The 11,652-nt window shown below is 38.2% G+C and overlaps 1 protein-coding gene across 1 annotated transcript in view; it reads left to right on the top strand.

Annotated features, from left to right (window-relative positions):
* The first annotated feature begins 3,526 nt into the window (after positions 1–3,526).
* ezh2 (enhancer of zeste 2 polycomb repressive complex 2 subunit) overlaps positions 3,527–11,652 on the top strand; it is a 53,551-nt gene continuing 45,425 nt past the window's right edge. The window contains exon 1 of the mRNA XM_043691006.1: positions 3,527–3,613. Coding sequence (XP_043546941.1) covers positions 3,527–3,613 — 87 coding nt within the window. The remainder of the gene's footprint in view (positions 3,614–11,652) is intronic.

Raw genomic sequence — 11,652 nt, 5'->3', positions numbered from 1 at the left:
TTTTTCCACCCTCCCCCGATACGGAAGCCTGAACTTCTTCAAATTGACCCCACTGCCAGCCAAAGCTTTCTTTAACATGGCCAGGGACATCACCTTATGACTTCTGCAAGCTCATTCCTGTTTCATAACCTGGATAAAGGCTGTGAATGCCAAATGACACCGGCACCATTGATGCATCCACAGCAGAGGCTAGTTGCACTGTGCCACCTGCATATAGTAAGATGACAGTGCCCTTCTTGGCGTGAGCAACACACACTCCATTATGAGTATAGGTGATCCAACTTACAGATATATTTAATGACTTAAAGCAATTCGTAAACTAAAATTTATTTAAAATATTTGGTTCGTGCATCAAAAGAGGATGTCATGTCAAGTCCAAGCAGCTGATTTCAAACCTTTTGCTTCTTTCCTTAAAAGCTGACCAAGATATTTGTATATTGTGTAATTAAGACAGGTACAATTGCTTGAATTCAGAGTTCTTAGCCCCTTTAAAGACACTTAACTCATCAAGATCAGTTTCTCACAAGCAACTGTCTTCCTGTTCCCAGGTTGCCTTAACTGTTAATTGTCTCACTAGCAGAAAATCAAACTGAGCTGCTTAAAACGTGGTTAAAATAAAACCTATAAATAGTTCATTAAATCAAAAACAAAACTGCTAAGAATTTAATGTTATAAAAATCATGCAAATATTCAAAGTTTCTGTTTTTGAAATTTTAATGGTTTTTCTGAAAATTGTATAGGTTGTAGGGATTGCATTTTTCTTCAAAAGAAGATTTGTTTATGACCTATTTGCTTTTCTGAGTAGTTCCACGCATGCCATTGTTCTGCATGGCCCATTGGTTCATTATACAACTAATCCTGGAATAATGAATTTGGAAACGTCAAGTGTTAGCATGAAGTGCAAAGCAATTACAAAAGTGGATGGGAGTACAGGTTGACTTGGGAACTGTAAGGGTCCTAGGAGTGAACAGGAACAATGAGTTGGCACGTGCATTGAAATGAAAGGGACAAAGCTCATTCCTTACCTCTGTGGTAAGCACCTTTGGAACCTGATTTCAAAAAGTTCTCAAATCCAGACTGTCCTTTCTTAAGGGCTTAAAAGCCACAAGTCATCCAGAAACCGGCTTGACACAATGAAAATTATTGGGGGTCTCAGAGTTGCTGACCAGACACTGGAAGTGGCCAGGTTGGTAGAGCAGAATGGAAACTCACAACCAACACTTTTATCCCACGGCAGCTAAAATTGAGTTACTGTGATTTATTGGTGGCAATCCCAGAGCAGGGGGTCATGCCTAACACTTTTAGATAACTCTGGAGTCAGTTTTTCTTCCATACTTAATTCTTCCATATTAGATTACTGCATGCTTTATGAACTGCTTTCTCTCTGTTCTGCCACCTTGAATGTCTTATGTACATATAAACCCAAGTCTCTGCTCCTGCGTATCCTTTACCGCAATAGTTCCCAACCATTTCATTAACACAGCACACTTCAAGGAGACAAACAATACACGCCCACTTTTTGCACTTCATCTCAATTTTGCAATTTGACCATGTGTTTTTAGAATGCTCACATTTTAGAATCAAGCATTCTTCTAATTTATTAAAATAATTTTAAACAAGTGAGAAATTGTTTAAGATGAAACAATGTTTGTTTTACACTGATATTCCTGACTTCTGTACCAAATTTCACAGCACGCTTGGACAGTTCTTATGACAGTTCTCAATGTGCTATGGCATCCTGATTGTAAACCACTGTTTTAGAGCTGTAATTTATCCTTCCTCTCCATGTTCTTTCTACCAAATGCATCACCTTTCAGATAACCACACTGAACTTCATCTGCAACCTATCTGCTCACTCCGTAAGCTTGTCTCTGTTTGTCTTCTAATCATCCTCCTCAAGGTTTACAATGCTTCCAAGTTTTGTATTATCTGTAAATTTTGAAATTGTCCCTGTACACTGAGGCCTGGATCATTCATAAACATTAGGAAAAGCAAATGTCCTAATGCTGAGCCCTAAGGAATTCCAATAATTACCTTCCTGCAGCCCAAAACATCCATTGACTATTACTTGCCTTCAAATGTGAAGTGCTTTTAATGGGCTCCAAAACCCGCTCCATCAGAAGAAAATGGTATACGGAAGAAATCGATTTTTATTTCCCATTTAGAATAGTTTCAGCATTCCTGACCACACAAGGGCAGAGGAAAATGCCACAGCAATGTGGAGGAAAGTTAGATTTTTCCAAAAAAAGTTAAAGTGTGGCCATTTGCACATCAAAAACATATCTTTGCAGCAAGTAAAAATTCAAGCCTGTGCCGTGAACATTAAGAGTTCATGGATCCATTTCTGTGCAGTGTTTTTTTCTTATTCAGTAACTCGTTCACTTTAAGGTCATCTTTGATGAGTGAGAAAGTTGTAGTTTTATAATACATATACTTCAAACTAAATCCAAACAGTCAACGTGGTTTGGTCAGGGAAAGTCATGTCTGATCAACTTGATTGATTTATTTTGAAGAGGTGACCAGGTGTGTAGATGAGGGCAATGCATTTGACACGGTCGACTTTGTCTTCAACAAGGCTTTTGAGAAGGCCCCACATGGGAGACATGGGAATGAAGGTAAACCAAGGAAATTTAGCAAATTGCATGTAGAATTGGCAGGAAGCAAAGGGTGAGGATCATGGGGTGCTTTTTGGTGACTGGAAGTTTGTGTTTGGTGGAATTCCATCGAGATTAGTTTTGGGGCCTTTGCTGTTTATTGTAGAAATAAATGATACAATTAATAAATGAGTTATAATTAATTGAATGTAGGAGGGTTAATCAGTAAGCTGGCTGATGATACAAAATTGGTGGGGTGGTAAGTAGCGAGGAGGACAGTCTTACATTAGGAAAGGATACAAATAGGTTTGTTAGATAGGCTGGATGGAATGGAATGCAATCTGGAAAATTACAGGGTGAAGCTCTTGTATAGGACAAACAAGGCAAGGAAATATATGTTGAACTCTGGAAGCACCTAAGGTTAGAGGGACCTTGATGTACATGTCCACTAGCCCCTTAAGAAAGCAGAACAGATAGTAAAAGTATTTAAGAAGACATATGGGGTACTTGCCTTTATTAACCAATACACAGAGTTTAAAAGCAGGGAGGTTATGCTGGAATTGTACAACACATTGCTCAGGCCTCAACTAGAGTATTGTTCACAGTTTAAGAATCCACATTATAAGAGGCGTGTGATTGCACTGAAGAGGGTGCAAAGATTTACCAAGATGATGCCTGGGCTCGAGAGTTTCAGCTACAAAGAGACATTGGATAGAGTTGGGTTATTTTCCCTGCAACAAAGGAGACTGAGGGGGACATGACGCTTAAAATTATGAAGGATGTAGACAGAAAGGAACATTTCTTCTTGGTGGAATGATCAATGATCAGTGGACATTGATTTAAGGTAAGGAGCAGAAGGTTTATAGGAGGTGTGAGAAAAAATGTTGCTCACCCAGAGGCTGGTGGGAATTTGGAATGTGTTGCTTGTCGGCATGGTAAAGGCAGAAACCTCAACAGTTAAGAAGTATTTAATTGTTCCCTTGCGATGCCAAGCTAGACAAGACTATGAGCCAAGTGCTGTAAAATGGGATTAGAGTGGTAAGGTGCTCATTTTTGACTGGAACAGATTTGATGGGCCAAAGGGCCTTTTTCTGTGCTGTTGACCTCTAAGTCTCTGTGACTCGATAACGTTCATCATGCAGAGGTGATGTATCCAATGAGCAGAATCAAGAAATGTAAAAGAGGAATTTGATCATTTTAATGTAGTCTTATAAAAGTTTACTACAAGTTTAGAGCTGTAGTAGAGGTATTTGCATTATTGCCTGAGAATTTAAGGCTCTACCATTTAGATGTATGTTAAAGATCCCTGATAGTACTCAATGAAGATTGGAAAGGGGAATTTCTTCTCAAGTCATGTCCAACATTGTTCCCAGCATCCCCTAACATACCACATGCAACCAGTCCATACAATTTAATAATGTATTCCTATTTGCACAATCTACTCATGTCACATATTTCTGCATAAGAATAGTGACTACACATGAAAAGTAATTAATCGGCATTGAAGCACTCTGAAACATTCTGAGAATGGAAGATACTATGTCATTGCACCAAGAGTATTCTTTGTCATATAAAGAATATCTCAGAAAGATGAATAGCAATTAAATGTAAGATAGAATTCAGTACATTTTTTGATGGGCTAAGCTGTAAATTCTCAGGGTAGTATTCCCATTGCAAATCATAAGATTTCAGTTTATGATTAAAGTTTCTTTAGGTGTCTGCCACTTTTTTAAGCTCTATCCTGAGATTTGCTTGCTGTATTATCTTTAAGATTCTTCTTTTAATAAGTAGGCTCTTATTAATAAAATCCTATCAAGAGTCGGTTATACATGTTGAAATCAGACTTAGCCAAGGAAAATGGGCTTGGACTTGGCTAGATGAGGTGGTATTGGCAAATGTTCCAGCTCCCACATTGTAAGTCGCCAACTTTAAACATATTGGTGGTGCTTCTTTCAGTAATGTCAAATGTTGCCGACAGTCCATCTTGCTTACTGAAACTGATAGATCCATACGTATCAATAAACATTGGTACACGTAAGACATGCTTATCAGACTGAAATTAAATCTTTTCAATAGGATGCACACATTATTTTATGAGGAGATGGTATGATTGTGGTTCTCTATCCTATCTCATTGCCAACTCCTCAGTCAGCGATATAAAGTGCTGTCCAACATTCCAAGCTATTCTGAACTTTCATCTCTAAGTGTTTGAAAACTGGCTTTCATGTGCCTCGTCAAACCTGGCAACCCCCAATTATATGTTGACTTGATGACTGTAATTATATTGCTATGTCTATGACCAATTTTATCAGATATATGCAGATTGTACCATAAACTGACACTGGAGCAGCTTGTTTTACAGTTAATTAAGTCAGTTCAGCTGCAATAAATATATTATACAATAGAAATAATGATAGCAATCAATTAAGTAGAACACTTCAGCCACAACTGTTTTGCATCAGAAATCCTTATTATGTCGACATATGACATTAAAAATGAATTTCCACAAATAAGTGACTTCAGATTACGGAGTCTGACTATCATGATTACAATAATTACTGTTCCCTATTTATAGGATTGGCCCTTACCCTGTGTTATACCCTATCCAAGTGTCATTATTTAATGCATAAGGTGTTTCAAACCTGGACCACTTCAAAGTATCTTTCCCAAGCAATGCCTGGGACTGACAAGAAATTGGTTCTGAATGAAACTTTGCTCAAATTTTTATTTGTGGCATGATTTGTGCTTTAAGTAGTCTAGGCACTCTAACAAGTTTGTTTCAGCTCAATTTATGTTTGTTAAACTTACAGTGAAAGTAGAAATCATGACCTTAAAAAAATTGACATTTTATAGCTTACCTTCATAACATTAGCTTCTGATCTATAAAAGATGACATGTTTCTTTCTTGTGTTAAAAAAATGACAACTGATCTTGTATTATTTGTATTTGACCACAGATCTCCTGAACACGACTGGTCTGATGATAGAGACTATGAATTTCTAAAAGAGACAGTAATATTATATAAGAAATTAGTAAGGCTGTTTTGTTTATCCATTGATTGAAATATGGAGCTCAGGGAAATGAGTGAGATGTACATAAGTGTAGTAAAATTGACCTATCATGTTGTCAATGTACCCACAAATGATAATCTGATTGTATAACTGAACAAGATGTGAGATACATAGCCTTGATACTTTGTGAAAGTCAGGCATGAACTGATTCAAGCAGTTCATCGTACTTGTCTTAAGTACTATCTTGTGCTCCTGTGCAAACTGAGAGGCAAGCTAACACTCAAAGTACAAATATTCTCAGTATAGATAATGTCAAAATTAGACTTGGCAGCATGATGACTCAGTGGTTAGCACTGCTGCCTCACAGCGCCAGAGACCTGGGTTCAACTCCCGCTTCGGGCAACTGCCTGTGTGGAGTTTGCACATTCTCCCCGTGTCTGCATGGGTTTCCTCTGGGTGCTCCGATTTCCTCCCACAGTCCAAAAATGTGCAGGTTAGGTGAATTGGCCATGCTAAATTGCCCGTAGTGTTAGGTGAAGGGTAGATGTAGGGGAATGGGTCTGGGTGGGTTGCTCTTCAGAGGGTTGGTGTGGACTTGTTGGGCCGAAGGGCTTATTTCCACACTGTAAGTAATCTAGACACTGTTCCCATAATGCAACGGCATCAACTTCTTCAAATATATTTTACTGAGGCCATAACCTATCAGGGCATGGCTAGTGGCTCAAATGCACCTGATTCCTTTCCTTATGAAAATTTATTCCAATCTTGAGAGTCATTAAACTTGAATATGCAAGCAAAAGAATTGGCTTCTTCTTTCATAAATATTCCTTCAGTATTGTTTAGAGCCATTGCAAAATCACACCATCAGTATGTCGAATGTTGAAGTCAAACAATACTGGCTTACAAAACAATGAAGCACATGCAGTTCATAATGCCCTCCTTAGAAAGAATAATGAATCAACAGATTTGTCTGCTGCCTGGCAAACATTCTGAAATGCCTCAATCCACACTGAAGTTGAATCCTGTCATTTATCCCCCTGTATCTTTTGCAGTCTATCAAGCTAAATTGAAAACCTTGTTGGTAGTTTCTGTTAGGTAACAGAACCATGAAGCTTTTCCAAAAGTGGAAAGTTATAGGTGTTCAATGATAATATAGTTTGGTAAAATGAAGTGGAATGTTTTGCAGTGGTGCTGTTATCTTTTGCTATCAAAAGTGGGCTTGCTTTTGCTTTATGTTTTCCACACTGCAGTACTTTAGGATGTGTTGAATTTGATGATTAACCCAGTCCTGAATTCAATGCTTTTAATTTCAACAAGTGTGAAATAAGTATGCCAAATTTTGCTTGTAGACCTTATTACTGGAGTAAGTAATGTGATGGTACAATTGTTATCCTATTATTCTTTTCCACTGAGGTTGATCATTGTCCTTGGGGAATATGAATCCAATTTGAGTGAGATCAAAAGAGTAATGATGTTATTCATGATAATTAAAAACTCATTTTGTTTTTACCCTTTGATATTTGTGTGAAATACAGCTGTAAATGAAAGGATGTGGAATTCAAAAGCAAACACCTTATTGATATTCTAAGATCTTGACAGGAAAATTATATAGCTGACATTGCTACTACTTTATTGAATGCAATCACCACATAAAGCAAAAGACACAGTTATGAATACTGAAATTTCAAAGATCAATAATTATATTAATAAATTATATAATGCCAAATTGACTAATTAACTCAATCTTGTGTTCTCAAGAAGAGTCATACGAGACTCGAAACATTAACTCTGTTTTTCTCTACAGATGCTGCCAGACCTGCTGATTTCCTCCAGCATTCTCTGTGTTTGTTTCAGATTTCCAACATCTGCAATATTATGCTTTTATTTGTGTTCTCAATCTTTGTCACAGCAACTGTACCTGCGTTTATCAATTCTGCATGATCAAACTGAAATTCAGTTCAATTTGGATACATTATTTTACAGGTGGATGGGCTTCAAAGTGTAAATATATATTTCAACCCACTCTTTCACTTGCAAATTATACATGCTACTGAGAGATATTTGCACCACTCAAGCAGGAGACAATAATCATCTCCCACAAGAAGTATCTGACCATCGCTCCTTGACATTCAATGGAATTGCTTTTGTTGAATCCCCAACTATCAAAAGCATGATGGTTGCCATTGACCAGAAGCTGAATTGGATCAGCCATCTAAATGCCATGGCCACAGTAATAACTCTGTGGTGAGTAACTCACCTCACATCTCCCCAGTGTCTACCCATGATCTACAAGGCCAAAGTCAGAGGTGTGAAAGGATAATTTCCACTTGCCTAATTAGGTACAGCTCCAATAAAACTCAAGAGGTTGAGGGTTGCTTTTTGGACTGGAGGCCTGTGACCAGCGGTATGCCACAGGGACCGGTGCTGGGTCCACTGCTATTTATCATTTATATCAATGATTTGGCTATGAACATAAGAGTAATGTTTAGTAAATTTGCAGATGACATTGAAATTGGAGCTGTATTGGACAGCCAAGAAGGTTATCTCAGAGTACAGCAGGACTTTGACCAGATGGGCCATTGGGGCGAAGAGTGGTAGATGGAGTTTAATTTAGATAAATGTGAGGTGCTGGATTTTGTTAAGGCCTATCAGGGCAGGACTTATACACTTAATGGTAAGATACTGGAGACTGTTGCCAAACAGAGAGACCTTGAACTGCAAGATGTAGTTCCTTGAAAGTGGAATCACAGGTAGACAAGATAGTGAAGAAGGTATTTGGTACACTTGCCCTTATTGATCAGTGCATTGAGTATAGTAGTCGGGATGAAAATGTGTTGCTGGAAAAGCGCAGCAGGTCAGGCAGCATCCAAGGAACAGGAGAATCGACGTTTCGGGCATAAGCCCTTCTTCAGGCTTCGGGCTTATGCCCGAAACGTCGATTCGCCTGTTCCTTTGATGCTGCCTGACCTGCTGCGCTTTTCCAGCAACACATTTTCAGCTCTGATCTCCAGCATCTGCAGTCACTTTCTCCTATAGTAGTCGGGATGTCATGTTGTGGCTGCGTAGGACTTTGGTTAGGTTACTTTTGGAATATTGCATTCAGTTCTGATCTCCCAGCTACAGAAAAGATGTTGTGAAACTTGAAAGAGATCAGAAACGTTTTACAAGGATGTTGCCAAGGTTGGATGGTTTGAGCTATAGGGAGAGGCTGAATATGCTGGGGCTATTCTCCCTGGAGTGTCAGAGGCTGAGGTGTAACCTTTTTAGAAGTTTATAAAATCATGAGAGGCATGGATAGGGTGAACAGGCAAGGTCTTTTCCCCAGGGTAGGGGAGTCCAAAACTAAAGGGCATAGGTTTAAGATGAAAGGAGAAAAATTTAACAGGAACCTAAGGGGCAACGTTTTGACATAGAGGGTAGTGCACATCTGGAATGAACTGCCAGAGGAAGTGGTGGAGGCTGGTACAATTACAACATTTAAGAGGCATCTAGATGGGTACATGAATAGGAAGGGTTTAGAGGGATATGGGCCAAATTCTGGCAAATGGGAATAGATTAATTTAGGATATCTGGTTGGCATGGACGGATTGGACCGAAGGGTCTGTTTCCGTCCATCTCTATGACTCTAAGCTCAACAAAATCCAGGATAAAGAAGTCTGCTTGATAGATACCCCATCAATCATTATCAATATTCATTCCCTTAGCCACCCAAGCACAGTGAGATCAGTGTGTATCATCTATACAATGTGCAGCAGTAATTCATTTAGGGTCTTCTGACCTTACCTTCCATACCTCTAACCTCTATCACCTACAAGTTCAAGAGCAGCAGATAAATGAAAACACAACCACTATCATGTTTCTTGCCAAGTCAAACACCTTTCTGACTGTAACTTTATCACTGTTCTTTTATAGTTACTGTATAACAATGTTAACAATGTTAACAGCATTGTGGGTGTATCTACAGCTCAGGTACTGCAGCAGTTCAAGAAGACAGCTTACCTTTTGCAGGGTAATTAGGGATGGCCAGTAATGCACACATCACATGAATAATTTTTAAAAAATTCTCCATCTACTCAGGTCAAGAAATTCCACCATCTTTAAACACTTTAATATTTCAAAAAAGTGAAACTGAAGAATCCATTGGAAGGCTTAATTTTTTTTTTAGCAATGCTTAATAAAAGCTCTGTAAGTTTGTTGTGTGTATAAATGGCAAAATGATCCATTTATTTAAGGATGAATAAATAAATTTCGGGCAGTATTTTCCTCTCTCATTCAAAATTGATTATTTCAAGAGTTCATATCAAACATTATTGGTGCACAGATTTGAAACGTGAATGTACTCCTTTCCTTGCCCCAACTAGTTTTCATATTGCAGTATTTCTTTAACTGTGCCTCACAAAAGGTCAGAGTGTGTTAATGCAATGCCTGATGCACAGCTAATAGTCATTTTTAAGTTGATGCATCTGTCATACGTATCATTCCTTCTAGCATTCCACAGATAACTAACATACTGGAACAACAAACTAAACCTAAAATGTGAATGCTGGCCTCGCCAGCATTGTTTATACCCCAAGAATGTTTAAAATTACTGCAATTATAAAGTATCATGTTCTGCCTGTTATTTCATCCAGATTAAAATGAATTTTGAAGTTATGAAATATGTGAAATGATTTATTTCCTCTTCTGCCTGTCAAATTAACCCTTAAAGTCAATGGGTTGGTTAGTTTATATTCATTTATAAAAGTGACAAAGCCAATCACATAAGTGGAAAATTAACAAAAGGGTATGCTGAGTAAATGTAATGTATAATTTTCTCTATATAAGCAGCATATGTTAACAGAAAGATCCTCCATTTATAATTTTGGAGTTTTCCAATAACTTGTGGTAACTTATTGTAACATATTCTCCAACATATAGAAGAGGTTCCACTGCATTGGATTTTTTTTCTGTACTCTTTCTTGGGATGTGTGTGTTGCTGGCAAAGACAGCATTTGTTGCCTATTCCCTCTTCTCCACGAACTGAGTGGTCTCATCAGCCATTTCAGAGAGCAGTTAAGAGGCAACCATATTGATTGTCTGGAGTCACATTTAGGCCAGACCAGCTAAAAATGGCATGTTTCTTTCCCTAAAGGACAATACTGAGCCAAATGGTATTTTTACAACAATCAATAATATTTGTCATGGTCACAATCACTGAGATCAGCTTTATAGCCGGGTTGTTTTCATTAACTGAATTCAAATTCAAAGCTTCTATTGCATGAGTTGAATCCATATCACCAGAACATTAGCCTGGTAATGTTTTTGTACATCTTGAGCTGTCAAACATTTAGCTTTGCATCCCATCATCTCAAATGCTCATCCGTACCAACTCATACCCTTCATGCATGCCTCATAGCCCTTGCTCGACATCATAGCAACTTAATGTCAACCCATGCTTTCCAGCCCATCACTCTATCTTGCACCCTCCATGATAACTCATGGGTAAGCCTCAGGATCCATGTTCAAATAAAATAAAATAACAGTTTCAATATCTATTATAGCCTCCCCTATGAAAAAGAAAGCCTATTACCGAAATCCCACTCAAAACGTTAAAAGCCCCTTGACTAAATCTCAGAAAGCTAAAATACAAGTTCAGTAGGTAATAGGGAATACAAGTGGAATGTTGGCCTTTGTTTCAAAGGAAATGGAGTATTAAAATAGGGAAGTCTTGCTAAGAATTTACAAAACACTAATTAGACCACACATAAAATATTGTGAAAGGTTTTGGGCCCTGTATCTAAGGAAAGGTATACTGGCAGAGGACACAGGCCAGAAAAGGTTCAATAGTGATTCCAGATATGGAGGGATTTTTGAATGAGGAGAGGTTGAACAGGTTTTTTCTGTTCTTACTGGTGTTCAGAACAATGAAAAGTGACCTATTCAAAATGTATAAGATTTTTGGAGGGCTTGACAATGTAAATGCTGAGAGATTGTTTCCTCTTGTGAAAGAGTCCTAACCAGAGGGTGTAATCTCAGAATGAAGCGTCATCCACTTAAGCCAGAGATGA

Source organism: Chiloscyllium plagiosum, chromosome 5 (genome assembly GCF_004010195.1).
Source record: "Chiloscyllium plagiosum isolate BGI_BamShark_2017 chromosome 5, ASM401019v2, whole genome shotgun sequence".
Lineage (NCBI taxonomy): Eukaryota > Metazoa > Chordata > Chondrichthyes > Orectolobiformes > Hemiscylliidae > Chiloscyllium > Chiloscyllium plagiosum.
This window is presented reverse-complemented; position numbering and strand designations above follow the sequence as displayed.